The 22,872-nt window shown below is 36.3% G+C and overlaps 1 protein-coding gene across 1 annotated transcript; it reads left to right on the forward strand.

Moving 5' to 3' along the window:
* Positions 1 to 485: 485 nt before the first annotated feature.
* Positions 486 to 21,088, forward strand: LOC149821155 (uncharacterized). Its single transcript, XM_089982463.1, has 6 exons — positions 486 to 732; positions 4,483 to 4,692; positions 5,652 to 5,777; positions 8,908 to 9,114; positions 9,286 to 9,450; positions 20,536 to 21,088. Exons 1-6 carry the CDS (start codon positions 529 to 531, stop codon positions 20,842 to 20,844), a joined length of 1,221 nt encoding a protein of 406 aa, XP_089838589.1. The 5' UTR covers positions 486 to 528; the 3' UTR covers positions 20,845 to 21,088.
* The last annotated feature ends 1,784 nt before the right edge of the window (positions 21,089 to 22,872 follow it).

Consider the following 22,872-nt stretch of genomic DNA (forward strand, 5'->3'; position numbering starts at 1 on the left):
CGCGTCGCTTTTTAGAAAGTCAAAGCCACGAAGAGCACAGCGTCGTCTCCAGTTTTTAGACATTAAAATATCGGGTCTAATCCGAATCCGAATTCGATTAGTCGGGTTTGGTAATAATCAGATTCGGTTTCGTATTGAGTTTTGCATTAAAACCCAAACCCAAATCCAACATAAACCCGACCTAATTAAGTGTAAGTATCACATTTTAAGCTTGTCGGATTCGGATTCAATTTTATTTAATTTCATCAGAATCTGAATCCGAAACCGAACCTGATTAAGTCGGACTCGGTAATGCCTAGATCGGACCCGTCTACATTCTTCAGAAATTGATCTCCCGAGGGCCGAGAGCCGGATCCCTTTTATGTCCTTGACCATGAAAGCTAGAGCATTTTAGTCATTTCTCTATCACAATTTTATCTCTAATTAACCTTCCATTTCTGATTCAGTAAATATAAACAGGGTTCGTTATCTTTGCTAATCTCTCTCTCTCTCTCTCTCTCCGGGCGCCAATACTACGTCGTCTCGGTGATGGCGTATCGGAGAAGGCACTCTGCGAGATCGTCCTCGACGTTCGTGGAGGACGCCCCTTCCTCGCCCTCTCACGACCATGGCTCTTCGCTCGCCGCCCTGGCCATCCGCGCGTCGTCCTTGCACCGCGACTCCTCGTTCTCGTCGGCCTACGGGGAGACCGTCCTCTCCTCGCCAAAGCAGAGGGACCCTCCGCCGCAGCAGGTCGGTTCCTTTCATCGATCTTCCGGTTATTGTTCTTGATTTCGCTTTGCCATCGTTTCCGGTCGAATCTGCGGGAGATTTCGAGGAATCGGTGGTGGATTTGGGGCTTTTTTGATCGAATTTAACGGGTTTTTTATGAGTCCTGGGGAATTTGAGAGTTCTGTTTGGTGTCTTTCTGGAATCGCGACGGGATTAGGGTTTTTTTCGGGGGTTTTCGTCATGTGAAATGAAGATAGTAGTAATGATGGGCGGAGATTGTTAAAAATGGTGGCGCTGATGGGAATATTGATGAAATTGTACCGTATTGGAGGTTTTTATGATTTCTCCTTTCCTTTTACTGAGATCGTCATTTTCCTTGTGAACTACTGCTTGTTCTTCCTTTCGTATTGACCCGTACATGTTGCATCTCTTGAACGCGTTCTGTGCCTTATCGTGAAGCAAGTCCTCTTTCAGCTTTTAGTGAAGCAGCGTGATCGCTTTGTTTTTGTGACATGGAGGAAGCTTCCTTTGCTCTATTTTCCGGTAGTTCTGGCGCTGCGTGTTTTTCCAGTTTTGATGTGAATGAAATTTTGTTGATGAAAAGATAGTGCACCAGCTCATGTTGGATTCCACAAGTATGTAATTGCATATTTATATACTCGATAGGGTTGTTTTTACGTCTTTATATGTTAAATTCATTTATTGTATTCATTAAGGTCGAAAACTTCCCTTAAAAAAATTCCTTCCCTTTTCTTTTTCAGCAAATTCTGTTGACATGCGAACTTAGTGCTTCGACAGTACGTTTATATGACCAAAAGGTGATCTTTATATATTTTGTCAAAGTATCTGGTAGTTTAATGATACATAATCTTAACCTATTGTGGTGTATAACTAGAGTACTGTGAGAGTTATTCATGTGAAGATCTTGGGGTTTGTTTAGCTACTTTAGATGGGTCAGATGAGATAGTGGGATGATTACTATTAATTTTGAGGTTTCGTCAATCTTGAGGGGTGATCCAGATGTAAAGACAGTTAAATATGGTGAGAAATAAGCATACCTATTTTGAACTTCTGAACTCAAAAATATGCTTAGTTCTTTCTGCTGTGGGAATATTTGATATCTGAATTATGAAATAATTGGCTAGATTATGAGTGTTCTCATGTTGCGATCTTGATGTCAATTTCATCACGATCTTGGCTTGAATAAGCTGGATGGAGTGGTTACTTTTTAAACTTGTGTATCAGCTTATCATTTGAAGTGCTGTAGAGTATCCAAAGAACTGTTATCATTTACATTTGAATCCACTAGGTTCCAGCATTGAGAATAGAGATCATGGTTGGATGTTGGAAGTACTGAAATCCTGATGGTTTTATGAAGTTCATCCAGATAATGGTTGAGAGAATTACCTTTTCTAATAAGGGAAGAGTTTATGTGGTTGGCAATGGACGAGAGAGGCAACAAGGTTGCTTCATCCTCAATGTTTTTAGCTTAGTGTGTGGTGGCTTTACGGCTGGTTTGTAGTTGTCAGTGGGTTAGGGGAATCATAGGTAGAAGGTGTAATGTCTTATAATGCTTCTGTTTTTAAAGTTTGTGGCTTAACGTGCAGTGTGTGTGTGTGTGTGTGTATACTGTATATATATATATATATATATATATAGTGATCCCGGAGCACCTACTCCCACCTAATAAAAGCTTCAATTTTTTCAAAAAATTTGAGCACTTTTTGTTGATCAGACCCTACAGATATGATCTACAATCATTATTGAGTGGAAAACAGGTTTCGGATCATGTGATTATAACATACATGCAGGTTTTTTATGATCTTCAAAAATCAATGGCTCACAATGTATCAAAATTTTATGACTTAAAAAATCTTATTTTTATGTCCAAAAAACCATGATCGATTCTTATCAAATAAACTGTGTTAAGTACATTTATAAGGACTGGTTGAGAAGATGCAACCTATAACTATGATTTCTAGTAGGTGGGATTAGGTGCTCCCGGAGCGCATATATATATATATATATATATATATATATATATATATATATATATATATATATATATATATATATATATATATATATATATATATAGTCTTACCTACACAGTTTATGACCACTGACATAGGGACATTAGGGGCATGTTTGGTGGAAACCCATGAGAATCACTCTCTTATTTAAATGAGAGTGATTCTCATATGGCCCCATTTCTCATGGCCAACCAAACATGAGAAAATGGGGCCTTGGGGCCATGTGATTTCGGATCAAATGTGATTCGAAAACACTCCATCCCATGAGATTTCAATTTGGGCGCCTGTCAAGGGTCTGACATGCATATAAGATGAATGTTGGGGTTTTCCCCAACGTTCTTCTCAATGGTCTGGCTCCAAAGTGCATCCCCACCATCCATCTTTGCACATGCAACTTGCTGGAAGAAATCAATGTCGCCGAACTTCTCTCATTCGAGACCCAAACAGGGGTTCTCCATCGGTGAGCTCATTTTTTGTTGTCTACAACCAGTGATAATGGGGGGAGGGGGGAGCTCGCCAGACATCCAACAACCTCCACCTTCTCTCATTCGAGACCCAAACAGGGGCTCTCTGTTATTGAGCCCATGTTTGTTATTATTATTTTTATCTTTTGTCTACATTTGGTAATAATGGGGGAGGGGGGGGGGCGCACCGTCCCTCATCGAGACCCAAACAAGTGCTCTCCATCGAAGAGGCCTGTTTGGGGTCCCCCCCCCCCTTTTTTTTTGTCGACAACCGGTGATGATGAGGGCAAGGGCAGAGCTCGCCGGATGTCCAACAAGCTCCACCATCTCGAAAACGAGACCCCCAACAGCGGCTTGGGGTTTTCCAGCTTTTTTTTGGTGATGATGGGAGAGGGATGAAAAGGGGAGCTCACCGGATGTCCGACTAGCTTTGAATTCTTTCCTCACAAGAAACAAACATGAGAAATGGAATCTAATGACCAAATCTCATGTGATTTATTTTCATTCTTGTATAACACAACCAAACATACCCTAGGTGTGATGGCTAACATGCAAGTATGTTCACATACATTATCTGACTACAATATCATTACAAGTTTAAAAGCTCAAAGAAAAAATACAACAGTACAAAAACTTTAATTGCCCAATGCATGTACAGAGTACAAAGTCGAAATTCAAGTAAACAAGAGCTTTTGTGATAGTGCTTTACAAGAAACTGTTTTCCCATTTGTTGTACCCTTTAGAAATTATATTCTTAACTGTTCATTTCACATTTCATGTTCAAAAGTGGCTATCAATATTTTATAAATAACTCTTCTATTACTGTAGAAATTGATTACTGGTTGATGGAAATTGGATGCACCTTCCCTTCACTTTGATATTGCTTGGCTCCAATTTTATGCGCCTATATAGTTTTTGCTTTCTAGCGTTGCTTGTATTTTGGTATTAAGGGCTGTAGATGAGGAGGTTGATGGTCAAATGGTTGTCATTTTGTTATTTTGAACTCTCTATATGTTATATCTCCTTTGGATGGCTTTCTCGAAAATGTATTGTTTGTCTTGTTTGGGTTTGCTATGCATTTATTCAATGGTTTACTTTTACTTTGACATTAGAAGTAATGTATCAGTTTTTCTGTAGGATAGGCTTTTTTTTCCAAATCAGTAGTGGATCCATCCTGTCTGCAATTCTGATTTTCTGTTTTCAGAGTTAATTATTTACTGGGCATCAGAAATGTGGTCTAAAACCAAGTGCTCTTGTGGTGCTTTTGAATGCAGGCATCTACAGCATGTGAATATACATCAATGAGAAATTTGAATGATTCCAAATCTGGGTTCTGGGGTGTTCTTGCTAGAAAAGCAAAAACCATCTTTGAGGAAGATAATGGTCCTCAGAAGATTGAAGCATTTGGCAGAGGTAGCCCTCAGATCCCAGAAGCATTTGGCAGAGGTAGCCCTCAGATCTCTGAAGCATCTTCCGGTGTTCAGGTGTGGATTTTTAGTATATTGATGGTTCTTTTTTGTGTCAAATCTATTACAATTTTTTCCTAGTTTCTGAGGTCCTCTTGCATTTGGTCAAGGTTGTAAGTATCTTATCGTAACCCGTATCGGTCGGGCCCAAAATAAGATATGTATTGTAAAAAATGTAAAATTTGAAAAAAAAAATAAAATTTATAAAAAAATCAGAAAAATAGTAAAAATTCTATAAAATCATCACACACAAAACAATGATGAAATGCACAAAATGCAACCATAAAATCACATATTACATGTCAAAACAATTATGTGCTATGAATGACATGCATAAGACATCGAACATTAAATAATCAAGATAATATGCTATAAATGGCAATCTCACAAGAAGAATGCAAACTATGAAATAATATGCATATTAAATAACAAATCTAAGCTAATGAGTCACAAGATTCATAATAATGTGTGTTTACATAAAAAAAAACAGTGTTTTTTTAATGCTTAAAAATTTTACATAACTATTTTTTTAAAATTTTAAACAAAAATGAATTAGATAATGTCAATCATTGAGTATCATCAACATCTTTTTTCTTAGAAAAAAATCTCTCTAGATCACTCTTAAGCTCTTTAGGGATGAATATGAACTAGCCCCAAGGGGCCTTATATGTTTTCGTTTTTTTTAAATAAGTGCATTTAAACTGCATTTATAGCGTCTCTTAAGATACACCCTGTATCATAGTGTATCATAAGATACAGGGACATATCGTAAGATAGGGTGGTGTATAGTACGATATACACCCATATCGAGATTTGGGTATGTATCAAATCGGAATACTCTATAGTAACGATATGTATCGTACGATACGGTATGATACCTGCAACATTGTATTTAGTTGCTCAAGTGTTCTATATCACAGTTATTTTCTGAAGTGGGATTTTTTTATACCCCTAAGTGATGGATGTCATGTTTGCAGTTTCATCAATCAAATCAATCTCCTGAGGCCCCTAGGAGAATGGAGAACCCTAAATTTCAGAAGGGTTTAGATGCCATTGCTTCCTCCCTCAATTACATTGGTGGGACAATTGGAAACGCATTGGAGGTAAGTGATTACACTGTTGGTGTAATTATTTATCAGATAATTTAATGGTTGTTCTTAACAATTTTTTCTCCAATATATTGAAATCAATTTACTTAAAATCATTAATTTTTTCATTGTCAAAATATGAAATTCTTTATGCTTTTGGAGAAGATATGGCTCAGAAAAGAGAAAAAAAGTTTCCCACAAGAAAATGGGTGCCGGTATGAAGTGAGGTTGAAAAAAAAGTTCCTTCAATTTTGTATTGCCAGCTCTAGAATTCCAGTGTAATTTTTCCCAAAGCCACATCAACTTTTAGCTAATTTCTTCACTGCCCCTTGGCCATAAGCACATGGGAGATCCACAATCTTTCACCCTTTCTGGAGTCAGTGTAGCACTGGTCTTCGAAGTCTTCAAAGATATAGTAGTGAGAGATATGTCAAATATAGACGTGAATATTTTTATTTCTCATCCTTATGGGTAGACAAAAATAATTAAAGTTGCATCCCTAATTGTATGTATATCTGAGTGATCAATTGTAATAAATCGGGCTTCAACCTGTTTAATATAGTTACATGCATTCACTAACTTTTGAAGGTTGGGATTGGGCAATTGGAATTGTGAAAAAAACATGCTCAAAAAAGAGTAGAAAATGCCTGCATCAACTTTTGGAAATGCCACATTAGGCAGGAGTAATGTTGCCAAGAAGGGAATTGGAAAGGTGAAACATTGTGGAAAACTAAAATGGGAAATGAGGTTTTCAGTTTCATGTGAGAATCAAATCATGGGACAAATGAGGAAATGACCAGGAAACAATTGGGAAATGTTTAGGAACTGAAGCAGTTTATTTTAAATCTTTTTAAAGGTCTCAAATGGTGGTAATACTAACTTATGTTTTCCTTAGCTTATTTTTAAGTCTTAATGGATATATCATAATAAGGTTTTACATATACAAAATAAAATATAATTTAGAACTACATATATAAAATTAACATGTATGCTATTTTAATCTGCACCTGGGTCGAATTGGATAGCTGGACGATTAGGCTGCGCTATCATAACTGAGGTGTCTCGGGTTCGAATCCAACAGGGTTGTCCTCCAGCTTGCCTAACAAGAAACAAAAGAAAATATTAATGCACACAACATTTATATGTTCACCAATATCCATGATGACTAACAATAGTTAACAAATGATTTTTTCACAAAATATGTGATTACATAGATCATCTGTGCAATTTTACAACTATACAACCATGTAAGTGTCACAAACCAATGTATATGCTTTAGTGAGCCACTTATGGTCAAGAGAACACTATGAGAATGTGACCTCTTATGGGTCAATACAAGAACACACAAGAATAAGCCACTTATGGGCTGAAACACTCATAAAAAATATCAAATATTATTAGGGAACACTCCTTGGGAAAACCACTACAAAGTGAGAGGGGGGGAGACCCCTTTATATACAAGAGAAGGCTCTTAGAGAGCCGTTGGGTGGACCTACCCAATGGTTAGAAATCTAGCCGTTGGGTAGGGTCCAACAACTCTTTAAATATTCCCAAAAAGCCCATGATGGCTGGGAATTATTACAATAAAAGAAAAATATAAATACACTTATTTCTGTCATACATGTGTGAAAAGACCAAAATGCCCATGAACTATAAATATACAGAAAATGTACAGAAATGAATATATAAACATATATATACATATATGTTTAATTTAACAGTAAGTTCTTTGTTCTTTATGTTTAACGCAAACAAATGCATATTGAGGCTAGTCATATGGAATAAAGACATTGCGAATAAAGCAGTTAAAATACTTAAATATCCTCATAGGTTTAAAGTGTTATAATGATATAGAAAGCAAAGTACTAGGTTTTCAAAAAAAAAATGTTGTTTAAATTTTTTAATGCCATACAAATTCAGGAAAAATGCTGCAATTCATGTTTCAAAAGTGGTTTCCTGGGAAAGATGTTTGCAAAGTGTTTTTTATAACTCTGGACAGGAGTATCTAATTACTGTCTCTAGGAAGAAGTATGTTGGCAGTTTCATGTAGGAAGCATGTAAAATATGCATAGGCAATGTAGTGTTAAAAGATAAAATGGACGAGAAAAAAAATAGAAAGAAAAAGGGAAGAGCAGGAGTATTATGAACATAATTTGTGCCAGTTGGGAACAAAATGCAAAGTCTATATACCTTTTAATTGATACTGGAGTTTTGTAGACATGGAGGAAGTTATTTTCTGATTTCATTGATCCTTATTATGTATGAATTTGTTTAGTCGCCGTTAGTCATTGACTGCAATTTGCTATGAAGCAAATGAATTAATTGATGGAGATTAACAATAATGGATGTAGGGTTTCTCATGAAAAATGAATAAAACTGATGAAATGCTCTCTAGAGACAAATATTAATGTACATAACAGGTGGTATTTATTTTTAGGAAAACTTTCCCATATGTCCTGAAGGGCAAAAAATTGAAGAAAAAGGAAAAAGGTTAGTTCAAGGCCTCTTTTGGGGGGCGGGTAGTTGGTTTGTTTTAACAGGGTTTGTCCTACAAACTCTCTCTCTCTCTCTCTCACCAAAGCATGACCAGAGAATGGTGGTGTGGTTCCTTCTGACCATGGAGACACCTTTTGGCCATTTTATGGTTGGATTGTGGCAAGGTTTCTCTCTCTCTCTCTCTCTATATATATATATATAGAGAGAGAGAGAGAGAGAGATAGATAGATAGATAGATAGATGGATAGATATAGAGAGAGAGGCTGGTGGTAGCTTACTGGCATCAATGTCTGAGTTTTGACTTTTTAGTATTTCTTCTTGTTCATTAACAATACAACCCTCCTGAAACTGACAAAGCATGAATGGCTGAGAACAGCATTTGAAGGATGTTCATTGATGTGGGAAGTTATGAATTTGACATTCATGGTCTTTGTTTATCAGTCTCGGTGCAGTGTGAAAATTGGTCAATTAATTGTCAATATTCTCTCTCTCTCTCTGCATTCTATACCATGTATGAAATCTGATAGGAGATGCTGTTATCTTTGGAGAAAAAGTTATTTGTTTAGAAGTTCAAGTTCTTTATCTTATTGTTTAAAAAAAACTGTCTCATCTTTCTTTGCATCAAATTAATCTTTTGTCCTCTTGCCAGGAAGGTTTGACAGTTGTGGAAACTAAAGCTGCAGATATTATCTCAGACACACACAAGCTTAATATCAGGAGAAAAACAAATGCTTCTGGTGCACTTAGTCCAACACAGGAATCTATCCATCCAGATGTGAAAAGTCTGCATGTGCCTGCCATCCACACTCCAACTACATTCATGGACTTTGAAACTCAACTGAAGGCATCTCGCGACGTAAGGTGGCAAATGTGTGTTGTCACTAAAATTGTGAAGTGCTTTCCTGTCATCATCTACACTTCTACTTCTATTGATGTTGTTTCTGCTGCTGCTCTTGTTGCTTTTGTCGTGAGCTTGTGTGGGTTTTTGGATATTGGTTGGTGGTGTAATCTCTTTATTTAATGGCAGGTTGCTATGGCCATGGCTGCAAAAGCCAAGCTGCTGCTTCGAGAGCTAAAAACTGTTAAAGCAGATTTGGCATTTGCAAAGCAGCGATGTGCCCAGCTAGAGGAGGAGAACAGGATTTTGAGGGAATCCAATGAAAGGGGCGATAGTCCAGAAGATGATGATCTGGTAAGCTTTTTTCCCTAGAAAATATACTTAAATTGTTGATCCAAGATTATGACCTCCCAAAAAATTTTCCCTCTATAACTTAACAAACAAGACATATTCATATGGATCATAATCATGCCTGTGCTTTAAATCTTTGGTATTTGTCATTTCAGAACAGACGCGATGTAGACTCAAACTCAAAGGGTGTGTTTGTTTCACCTTCTTTTGCAGGGAAGTGACCCATTTCCTCAAGAAAATAGGCAATTTTTTCAACCTTAGATGGAGCAAAAAGTTCATCATGTAGCCCCCTTGTTTTCATAAGGCACCATTTCCTACATAAATGCATCCATGCCTTTCCCCCTTGGGAAGCATTTTTGCATGCTGCATGTGATTTCTATAATGAAACTAGGGAAAGAAGTGCACACATGCAAACCCACTATGGGAAAATGCACATAAGCCGCTAAGGGCTAGAACAAGCACTTAAGAGCACATACAAGCCACTAATGGGCTTAACACTCAACATAAAAAATATAATTTTATTAATCAATAATGCTTAAGAGATGCATGCCAACACAATAGGAGAGCTCCTATTTAAATAGCCAAAAAGAAGAGAGAAGAGGCTAGACCAACTAGCCGTTAGGCTACCCCAACGGCTAGTTGGGCTAGTCCCAACAGCTATAAAAAAGGGACAATAAAAAAAAAGAGAAAAAATACAAATTATATGAAATTTCCCCTAATGGGCAGGACTTATTATATTATGTAAAAGTACCAAAATGCCACTACAAGGCATGGGCTATTACAAAAAGAGAAATAGAAAATATATATATATATATATATATATATATATATATATATATATATATATATATATATATATATATATATAAACACCCTCCCTCAAACTGACAATGAAATAATTGAAAGTTTGTTAAGGAGAAAAGAAAAAATGAGACGGCGACAAAGCTTTGGCGTAGAAGTTCGCAATTTGATAATCAGATGTAACATAAGGGAGTTCAATAGTGCCCTTAAAGAACGCCTCTTGAACATCGTGGCAATCCATCTCTATGTGTTTTGTCTGCTCATAAAAGTTGTGATTGCTAGTAATGTAGATAGCGCTCTTGTTATCGCAACACATCTTTGATGGAATGGAAATGGTGACACCCATATCTTTTAATAGACTTCTTAGCCAAACGATCTTTGTAGTTGTTATTGCCATTGCCTTATACTCGGCTTCAGTGGAGAAAAGTGATACCTTTTGTTACTTTTTATACCTCCAAAAGATAAGTGAATTGCCAAGAAACAAACAATAATTTGTAGTGAAAATATGATCATTAGGGTTGCCTCTCCAATCTCAATCATTATAAACAATCCAATCAAGAGACAAAGAAGAAAAGAAAAACCCTTTAATTATAGTGTCCTTTAAATATTTGATAATCCTCGTAACGTCTGCCATGTGAACTGAAGTGGACGCATGTTGCAATTGGCTTGCGCTGCTGTGAAATGCATGGGCTATGTCAGGTCGAGTGATAGATAAATATGTGAGAGACCCAATAAGTTGATGATAGAGAGTAGGATCCTCCAATGGAGTGCCATAATTAGCTCTCATTTACATTGTTGTCCATTAAACTTTATCTAACAATTATGTTAGATAGCAGTTTCATTTGAGAAATAATATATCCTATAGGGGAGTACGCAACCTCGGTACCTAAGAAAAACCTAAAAAAACTAAGGTTAGACATCAAAATTTCTCTTAAGATTTTTTTAATTTCATCAATACCCTTTATTATCACTTCCAGTGATAATCATGTCATCAACACGCAATAACAAAACAATTATATATGATCTTGTATTCCTAATAAAAAGAGCAATGTCAGTATAATGAAATAAATTCACTCTCAATAATAACTTTGCTAAAGTGATAGTACCAAGCCTTAGGGCCCTCTTAAGGACATAAAGAACTTTTTTAAGTTTAAGAACCTTACCTTTTCAATGTCAAACCCAAATGAAGGGTCCATATACACTTCTTTATTGAGATCCCCATTAAGAAATGCATTCTTGACATCTAATTGATAAATTGAACATTTCTTAATAGATGTTACAATTATAAGAATCCTAACACTAGTCATTGTAGCTACATGTGCAAAGGTTTCTTCATAGTCGATCCCATATTTCTAAGCATACCCCTTGACTACTAGCTTAACTTTATACCTTTCTAAAGTTGTATAACTTTTGTTTTTGACTTTGAATACCTATCTGCATCCTGTGAATTTCTTTTCTAAAGAAAGACACACAGTTTCTTAGGTTTTGGCTTTATGAAAGACACCTAACTCAACCTTCATGACTTCTACCCAATGAGGATAATCTTTGGCTTCTTTATTTGTAGGTGGTTCTTAAAATGCATGAATGACTAATAGACAAGCTCTATATTTAGGAAAAACTGATTCATAAGACACAAATTTATTAAGGGAATTAGATATGCAATCCGATCTATGGGTTGATTTTACATGAATTTATCAAGTGCACATGAATGTTCTTCATTATTACGTCGAAAATAGACCTTAAGCTCTTGAATATCATTGGCCTTGTTAATATTATCTTTATTATCAACAATGTTTGGAACCAACATTAGGATTATAATCATTATCATCATTACTTGGTTCATTATTGATGTAACCATTATCAATATCATTCATAAGAACATCAATATTAGACGATTCATTCATTTCCTTAGGCAATAAATCAAACAAGAAAGAGTAGGCATTATTTTACTTAGTTATATCTTTCTCAAAACCATTCTCATTTTCAAGAAAAGTTACATTTCTCGAAATATAAAGTTTTTAAAATTTTAAGTCATAACAACTATAACCCTTTTGATTTTTCCCATAACCAATAAAAACACATTCAATGGCCTTAAGAGATAATTTATAATTTTTTTCGTAAAGAACAAAAACACTTATAACCAAAGACTCAGTCTTTTAAAATCCAGTTCAATATAAAAAAGCTTTTATAAGAAAAAGATATTTTTCAAAGCGGAAGATGACATTCTATTTATTAAATAGACCACAGTGAGAGCGGCTTCAACCCAAAAATTTTAATGAACTTTTTTCAAAATAAGTAATGTTCTAGTAGTCTATAATGTGTTTGTTTCCTTTTGGAAGGTTGTTTTGTTGTGGGGTTCTTAGACAAGATATTTGATGAAAATTTTTGTTTTACTTTAAATGACACTTGAACTCATTTGATAAAAATTCACCTCTCAAATCTGAATGCAAGATATGTATGTTAGTTTGAAATTGATTTTTAATTAAATTATGTTTTTTTTTTAAATAATAAAATGTTTCTTATTTTTGCATAAGGAAATAAATCCAAGTAAACATAGTGTAATTATCAATAAATATAACATAATAGGAAAATTCTCCTTTAGACATAACCGGAGCGGATCCCTACACATCCGAGTGCACCAATTCAAAAGGTTTTTTAGTTTCATAAGTTCTAAAATAAAAAAGGAAGACTTCATTTTGTTAAGCTTGCATGCAAATTCTTTCTCCTCTTTTAATCTTCCTTCCTCTATTACGTAACTCCGTAATAGTCTCATGATGAGAAGAAATTTTGGATTTATGGAGTGACATCAATCTTACCTCTTTAAATTCGGGCTTTAGACAAGAGTTGCCAGTCGAGGAAGCGAGAGCAGGAAGTGATTCGGGAAGTGGGAACGAGGTACTTCTAAATTTTTAGGAAGCAAGAAGCGTTGTACGACTTAGATGCAAACAAAGAATAATCTCGAAAGTGAACCAGAAGCATCTTAGAAAGTGAACTAGAAGCAAACCAGAAGCGACCTAGGAAGCGAACAAGGATTTGAAGGAAAAACGAAGAGGGAAGTGACCTAGGATTCGAGTGAAAAGTGAAAGGGAAGCGAGTAGGAATCAAAAGGGAAGCAAAAATTTATTCATTGTTGCGGACCCTACACTTAATTCTTATGAAGGTGAATCCTAAATTGCAACAAGCCATTATATTTAGTTCATATAAATAAGATCACCCACAATATTTACTCATACCATGATCATCACAAGAAACAAGATAAAAAAACAAGGGAAAAAAATATGAAGTGATCAAGATGCGAGACAGAGAGAAGCGAGAGAGGAGAGGAGTGAGAGATAGAGAGAAGCAAGAGGGGGAGAGGAGTGAGGGGCAGAGAGACAGAGAGTGAGAGACAGAGAGAAGCGAGATAGGGAGAGGAGAGTGAGAGATAGAGTGATAGAGAAGCGAGAGAGGGAGAGGAGACAGCGAGACGGAGAATGAGTAAGAGACGAAGGTAGAGAGACAGAGTGATGGAGAGAAGTGAGAGACAGATTGTGAAAGTATCTTCTGTTTGTGCACATTGTGATTGTGTTCTTGTAAACCCTTAGTGACATTTACTTCTTCTTCTATTTCATTATACTTAGCCGCTTTGAATTGGGCCACACTATCAAGAGTGAAAGTATCTACATTGCTCACAATCCATGCCAATATTTTGGCATTGTCCATCCGCCACTCCATCTGTCTTCTTTCAAATTCAAGAGTGACAATGACCTTCTCATCTTCTTCAAGGAACCTCAAGTTTACATCCACAAATTTTGTGAATGAAAGTTGAGGCTTCATATAATCTCCCTCAAAATACTTGATGAGGCCCTTGGACAATATATGATTCTCCATAGTAGAGGCCCAAGTGCAGTAGTTAGAACCATTTAACTTGATAGGCATGACGAAAATGGACTTCTTTTCCATGATAAGCAAGAGAGAGATTGATAAAGACTTGGAGCTTTGGCACACACTCCAACAATAAACTCGATCACCACGAAGGTCCACCAATAGAATCAAGAGCCTATTGGCTTTGATACCGTGTAATGAAACTGGAGAAAGATGTGCACACACACAAATTCACTATGAAAAAATGCACATAAGCCGCTAAGGGCTAGAACAAGCACTCAAGAGCACACACAAGCCACTAATAGGCTTAACACTCAACATAAAAAATATTTTATTAATCAATAATGCTTAAGAGAAGCATGCCAACACAGTGGAAGAGCTCCCATTTAAATAGCCAAAAAGAAGAGAGAAGAGGCTAGACCAACTAGCCGTTAGGCTAGTCCCAACAACTATAAAAAATGGATAAAAAAGAGAAAAAAAATTTGTATGAAACTGCTTCTAATGGGCAGGACCTATTATATTATGTAAAAGTACCAAAAATGCCCCTATAGGGCATGACCTATTACAAAAAGAGAAATAGCAAATAACAAATAATATACATATATATATATATATATGAACTATATATAACCATTTCTTCAAGCTTTGTGCCCTTTATTATCAAATGGCCTTCCCTTCTAACACATTGAATCCAACGGGTGCAAAGACAACTAAAAACATGTACATTTTCTTGGGCGATATCATTTCTTATTTTTAGTTTGGAAAGTCAACATTTTGGGTTTTCAAGCACAAGTTGTAGGCACCATTTGCATGTTCATATTGGTTGGACCTGACATTAATGATAGGATAGGTTGCTCTTTCTTTTTAAGATGAAAAAATTGGGCCATTAAATTTTCAAATCCTATTAAAACCTACCCATGTCTTGTAATTGAGCGTTCCAAGAGCCTATCCCTATGAAATCAAGTATGTAGATCACATATATATGGTTAAAATTTTGTAACAAAAAACACTGAAAATGTCATCTTCCATGTTTTATTTTGCATATTCCATTTAGTAGGATCCCGTCACTTTATATATATATATATATATATATATATATATATATATATATATATATATGGGAAATGGGGACCTACTAAATTAAACATGCTATTGGATTTCCTTGAATTTCCTGTGTTTTTTCAAAATTTTGACTATAAAGATGTGATCTATATGCTTGTTTTTATCAGAATCACTTCTTGGAGCATTTGATTCCGATGCATGGATAAATTTTTATAAGGTTTCAAAAATCAACGGCCTACAATTTTCATATTTTTTAAGGCTCCAAATACCATTTTTCCATCCTAAACCTCTCATGCTGAAGAAGCTGAAGACATCTACAGGTCAGAATTTCGATAAAACACCAGAAATCTATGTTTAGTATATATATATATATATATAAATTGTTGGTTACTAGAACATAGCACTACCATGTGAGCAGCAATTTTCATGAGTTTTTTGTTTTTTCTCTTAAATCCAATCGTATGGATGTGATCTACATGCTAGTTTTTATAGGGACCGGATCTTGAATCATCCGATTATGATACATAAACAAGATTTTTTTAAGGCTATAAAATCAACATCTTAGAATCTTCATAAATATTCAAGCAGTCAAGAATTGTATTTTCTCAATTTCACCATGCTGAATACATTTGCATGGTCGGATTTGCAAAAAAACTGTTGGAAATGCCCAGTTTGCACGGCAGTTCTCATATTCTAATGGCCCTATATATATATATATATATATATATATATATATATATATGCAGAGTGAGTCACTAGAATATTCAACAGTCGATTCCTAACAAATTCACCATGCTGAACACATTTTCATGGTCGGATTTGTAAAAAAAGTGTTGGAAATGCCCAGTTTGCACAGCAGTTCTCATATTCTAAAGGCCCTATATATATATATATATATAGAGAGAGAGAGAGAGAGAGAGAGAGTCACTAGAATATGAGAATTAATGTGTGAACCATGATTTTCATGGATATTTTGTTCTTTTCTCTTGAATCTAACCATATAGTTGTGATCTACATGCTTGGTTTTATAAGAACCCGCTCTTGAATCATCCGATTTTGATGCATAAACAAGATCTTTTTACGGCTTTAAAATCAATAGCTCATGATCTTCATAAATATTCAAACATTCAAAAATCACATTTTTCATTGAAAATACACAATCCAATGGTTGATTCCTAGCAAATTCACCATGCCAAACACATCCACATATTCTCATGTTTCAGTTCTCATATTCTAGGTAATATATATATATATATATATATATATAGAGAGAGAGAGAGAGAGAGAGAGAGAGTAGGTGGTATATGCCTACCACTTTTTTGGCGTACCACTGGCCTACTGGGTTTTTGAAAGGTTTTTTTCATGTTTTCTTTAAGGTTAAGTTTGGTCATGTGATTTAGAGTCACACGAGTCACTTCAAATGTGATTTCAAATCAGTCTGTTTCTTATTTGCATGAGATTTCAAATCACATGTTTGGTTATCTATGCAAATGAGATTCATTTTCTCATTTGCATGAGATTCCAAATCACATTCGAATGCAACCAAGCATACCCTAAATCTGACCATATAGATGTGTTCTACATGCTTGATTTTATAGGAAACAACTCTTGGATCATTGCATCTGACACGCAGGTAGGTTTTTATGAGGTTTAAAAATCAAAATGTGTAAAATTTTCATAAATATACAAGGCTTAAAAAACATGGTCCAAGTGTCATTTCCTAGCGAATAGCTGAACACATCTGCTAGGTCAGATTTGCAAAAAACAACCTGAAAACACTGGTTCGCTTGCGGTAAGCTAGCAGTATGCTAGAAAAGTGGTAGGCAGTTACCACTTTTCCTATATATGGGAAATTATTTGCTACTAATAAAGATAAGGAACTAATGAGCTAGAAATCATAGGTGTAAGTTGTATCCACTCAATCTAACCACATAGATGTGTTCAACATAGTGTATTTGCTAAGGTCAAGCCTTGGATTCTGAGTTATGAAATTTTTGCACATTGTGGGCCATTAATTTTTAGACTCCTTTAAAAACCTAATTACTTGTCATAATCACATGATTCAAGACAAGTGATTTGTACTCATTAGTTCCTTACCTTCATTAGTAGCAAATATTTACCCTATACATAAGAGGGTGTCGTCTAACCCCCTTCCCATCCAACACACATTAGGCGCTTACTGAGTGTTCGAATTTGTGCAAAATAAGGGGCACAAAGATTGGTCACAAAGCTTTGTGCATGTGCTCAAATCCTTGAAACCACCCTTCTCGCCCCTCGAAACTGCCCCTCTCGCCCTTTGAAACCACCCTCGCCCCTCCTCCCTCGATTCCCACCACACAACCCTCCAGAACAAGCTCAAATCTAAAATCAGAGTTGTCACACAAAAACTTCAACTCGTCGGAAAACATCGTCGTCCACCGCTCTTTCCCCGCTGGTATACCCTGCTCCACCCCTCCTCCATCGATTCCCACCACTTGACCCTCCAAAACAAGCCTGAATCCAAAACCTTACCCCCCACTCAAATCCTCGAAACCACCCCTCCTCCGCCTCATCCTCGCCAAAATAGCTTCTTCCTCGTTATCGTTGGTTCCGGCACCTTAGTTTCCAAAGCCATTGCGACTTTCCTCCTCTCCCCTTTCACTCTGAGATCAGTCACAAAGTGTGTATGCTGATCTTGAGGAGGCATTGGGGAGGCGGAGGGAATCGCTCCTTCGGGTCTCCTCTGTTGTGTCGCCTTTCTATGATCGGATCGTGTAGATCAGAGTTGTTGCCTCGGTCCTTTGGATGTCTCTGTGCCCCCGATTTGTACAAAATCGAACACTCAAAGCGCGTCGGATGTGTGTTCGATGGGAAGGGGTTTCGATGATACACCCTTATATCTATGGGTATATATTTAATATAGTCGATTATAGGTACAATCTAGTTGGTATCTCTCGATGCAAGCTGTTTTGACTCAATCTAACCTCATAGATAAGTTCAACATGGTTGATTTAGTGGGAATTGATTCTTGAATCATATTTTTTCAATGAAAAAACATGTTTTCTTGAGCTGGAAAAAAATCCGTGCATTTACAATCGTTGCTTTTTGTGTCGCCAGAAAAACCTATACATATGCCGGATTTTGGTGATTCAAAAGCTGGTTCCGACTAAAAACATGTAGATCACATCCATAGGGTTGTTTTGGCCTAAAAAAATAAAAAAAAATAAAAAATTAAAGTTTTATAAGTCATTTGTAGCAAATTTAATTTTAATGTGGTGTGAGAAAATTTTAATGTGAATTGAGTGTGAAATCTACCCTTGATGTCACCCATCAAGTTCCTCTCTTTCTCTTTCTTCTTCCTCTCTTTTCCTTCTCAAATACATCTAGGGCACATTGCATGCCACGGAAACAGGGGGGTTTCTGCCGAAATGCACAAAGCATTTCCATGTGCCCCACCGTGGCTACACAAACACTGCCCTCTCTTTCTCTGCGGAAAGAGAGTGTGTGGGGGAAAGAGAGGGTCATTTTCAATGTGATCCCATCCGATTCTGTTTCAGCAGAATAAGACTGCAGAAACCCTTGTGCTGAGTCTTCTTCAGCTGCACACAAACGCCCCCCTAAGGCACAAGACTTGCAGGTTTACAGGTCATACCTATTATCCTCGTATCAGTGTCGACCTTTTGTTGCTGCTATTACAGTTCTTTCTGTGCATTAGTTCTTGTATTGTTACAGTTCTTTCAGTGCATTAGTTCTTGTCAATTTCTAATTATTTTTGGACATTACAAATAAAGAAAATAAAAGGAGTAAAGTATATCTGCAGCCTAGGGCCAGGGTTCGGATCTCAGCAAAATTTAGAAATTTGATCCTTTTTGCTTTGTGCTGCTAGCATAGGGCATAGTAATCTAAGAGATGGAGTGCCTGATTTTATCAAGGCAAAAGTTAACTGAGGATTTGTGGATATTCTTCATATGAAGCAAAGTTTTAATTCTCAACAGCATATATCAAACATTTTTCTCTCGGGTTTTGTTCCCTTATTTTGGAATGTATGTTGTGAATAGGAAGCACATTTCATTCTGGCTATGTCATAGGGACACACCACTTTGGCCTCGTGTCTCTGATGACATGAACGGATGTGATGTGGTGCAGTTATGTGTGCGGCACATGAGGGACACGTACGTCTCAGACGCTGTCAAAGGCGTGTCCAAGATCATTTGTGCCTTTTTAAATGAAATTTTATAAAAGAAAAAGAAAATGATTCACTTTTTAGACTCACATGCCATTAACTCTCTCTCTCTCTCTCAGTCAACTGTGTTCACACTTTCCAACACCACGACACAACGTACCTCATTTTTATTAAATATATTAAAACCCATTTTCCAGTTTCCAAATTTTTAGTCTCTCTCTCACACATTTTGCATAGATTTAGACTTTGAACAATAATACCTCTTCAAGTAGAAATGATTGTGAAACCCCTTTAATTATTTTATGTAATCTTAATTATTAAAATTTGATGTGCATGCAAATTTTAAAATAAAATTTTCTTAATAATCTTAGATTTTTAATTAGAACTTATGTTATATACTTTGCAAATATTAAAATTGATATATATATATATATATTATTTTGTGTCTGTGTGTTTTGTTTTTTGAAAATTTTTGTGAATTCATGTCTGGTTGACGAATCACATTCCCTTACCCATCCGTGTTCTGTCAACTTGACTTTGCATTTTTGCTGAAAATTTTAAACCGTTTTGTTGTTTTTCTTTTCTATTTTTCATTTTGCTTTTCTTTTGCAGCTTCCATTTTGCTTATTTCTTCATTCCCCCCCCCCCCCCCCCCCCCCCACACACACACACACACACACACACACATCACGTACCCTTACCCATCCGTGTTCTGTCAACATGACTTTGCATTTTTTCTGACAATTTTAAACCCTTTTGTTGTTTTTCTTTTCTATTTTTCATTTTGCTTATTTCTTTTGCAACATGGCTTCCATTTTCTACGACACCGCAACCATCGTCTTTGAAGGCATCACATGCAGCCATTGCGATCAAATGGCAAGAAGAGAGGGAGAGGGGGAGGGGTCAGGTCGCAGGAGAGTTTTTATCATACACAAACAAGTGAATCTTTCATTTTAGAAAAATTATCATATCAGAACTTCTCATATGCACAATTTTCTCTTCCTATCAGAATTTTTTTTCCATGCATTTTATGCTCAGCAGGAGCGGGCCTATTAATGCTATAACTTGACCTTTCATATGTTACTTGGCAGTGCCACCTTGTTCAAACCTGTGGCTAATTATTTCCAACCTTGAGTCGTCAGTTGAGTCGATGATTCACCGGCTAATCTCATAAAGATAATGGTTGTGGTGTTGTGCAGATTCGGCTTCAACTCGAGACACTCTTAGCTGAGAAGGCCAGACTTGCTAATGAGAACTCCATCTATGCACGTGAGAATCGGTTCCTGCGTGAGATTGTGGAGTATCATCAACTCACCATGCAGGATGTTGTTTACTTGGATGAAGGGGTTGAAGAGGTAAAGGAAGTGTACCCAATCACCATACCGTTTGAGTCGAAACTAGAGCCCATTTCTTCTCCAACTCTCCAAGTATCCCCTGCCCCTTCTGCCGTCGCGTCAGGCACTTCTTCGCCTAATGCCCCTTCATCACCTCCTGCCCCTCCTGTTTGATATCAAGCTTTTTTCCAGATCTTTGCTTCTGTACATTAGTTCCATCTTTTGAGTCGGCTGCAAAATCCCTTTTATTTATTCACTTCATTGTTATATTGTATTACTAGTGCTCATCTTGCATTTTGTATTTCAATTGTTAAATTGTGATAAAAAGCTTGAAATTTGTGGGCTTTTATCAGTGAACAATAATAAATCTGTTTGTTGTGCTGATTTGCAGACAAGAAATAGAAGCTTGTTACCCTTCTATCCTTTTTTGATTTGGGATCCAACTGTTTACTGAATTATGGTTGCGCATTGCATAAACCGGATACATCCAAAGTAACACTGTACATCCATATGGACATTAATATATTCTCTGTGACATTTTTTTTTTCCATGAGGAAAGGGGAAACCGCTCCCGGGAACAGACTTAGTTGCGCTGGCCCGACAGTGTGTGAAGATGGCTTAGGTATTCAATTGACCAAAATAGTTCATTCTGGTGGTATCCCTTTGTGCCTGCCTGCCATAAGCATCTGAAAAGTTGTGTATTCCTGCAACCTGTTGCAAGCATTTTAGTATTTTTTGCAAACCTTTTTGGAGCTCGGTTATGAAAATCAGCACATTTGTAAACGTATTAATTCTCACCTGCAGGGGTGTAACCTGGTTGGGTTAGGTTCGGGTCTTGTCAGACCCAATTCTGAATTGGGTCTAAAAGAATGACCCAAACCTGACCCAATCTCATTTGGGTTTGGGTACGCCTAAAAACTATAGACCCATATGGGTCAACCGGTTTGAGTATGCATTGGGTTGGGTCTTTAATAGACCCGTTTTGATTTGGGTCGTGTTTGGATCTGGGTATGGCTGAAAAAAGTACTCATATGGGATAACAGGTTCAGGTATTATTGGTTTGGTTCTTATCGGATCCGGGTTTCAGTTTGGATCTTGATATGATTGGTATTCTAGACCTAATTACTTGTCAATATTAAAATATATAAATTAATAGAATCAACTATTTATTAAAGTTGTATATTGATAAATCAAAGAAAGAATGACTGTACTGTTTGTAAAATGGTGTGTTCTCTGAATATGGTTAAAATCATTGGGGAAGTTCTCAACATAGTTAGGCAGATCTCTTGACGTTCACATAAATATGTTGTGAACCTCTGAATATGGTTAAAATCATCAAGTAAATTCACAACATATTTGCACGGACCCGATGACATTCACACAAATATTTACGAACCTCCGAATATGGTTAAAATAACCATAGATTCACAATATATTTTGCAGACTTTTTAACGTTCGTACAAATATGTTATGAACCTTCGAATATGGTTTAAATCATCGAGGAGATTCGCAACATATTTGTGCGACCTCCTCACGTTCACACAAATATGTTGTGAACTTTCAAATGTGGTTAAAATCATGTAAAAAATTTGCATAATATCTGCGTGAAGTGAACCTTCAAATATGGTTAAAATCAAACTAAAAAGATTCACATGATATTTACGAGACATTTAGACATTCACACAAAATATCTTATGAACCTCTGAAAGTTTAGTCACATGATTTCATACTTATATAAATGTTTGTGTGTGTGTGTGTGTTTTACCAACGGGGGCTTCGCTTGTCTTGCAGGAGTGGTTAGTGCATGTCACCTTGTGTTGGGATGTTGCAAGTTCGAATCCCAATGGTATATAGTTGTATAACTGGTAGGGGTCTACCTAACCCAAACTTTCTTTGTCAAAAAGAAAAATAAATAAATGTTTGTGCTTTTTTTTTGTGACCCTCTTTGCCCTACGAGAGAATCTTAAGTATGTGTCACCTCTAGCTCTTTATAATTCTTGGGTGATTTGTATGAATGTCTGCATGTCTGCACAACTATTACACAAATCTTCTCAATGATTTTCACCATATTCGGAGGTTCACACTGATATTATGTGAATCTCCTAAGTGATTTTAACCACATTCAGGGGTTCACAACATATTTATGTGAACGTGAGGAGCTCTCTGCAAATATGTTACAAATCTCATAGGTGATTTTAACCA

Source organism: Nuphar pumila, chromosome 12 (genome assembly GCF_984573655.1).
Source record: "Nuphar pumila chromosome 12, dmNupPumi1.hap1.1, whole genome shotgun sequence".
Lineage (NCBI taxonomy): Eukaryota > Viridiplantae > Streptophyta > Magnoliopsida > Nymphaeales > Nymphaeaceae > Nuphar > Nuphar pumila.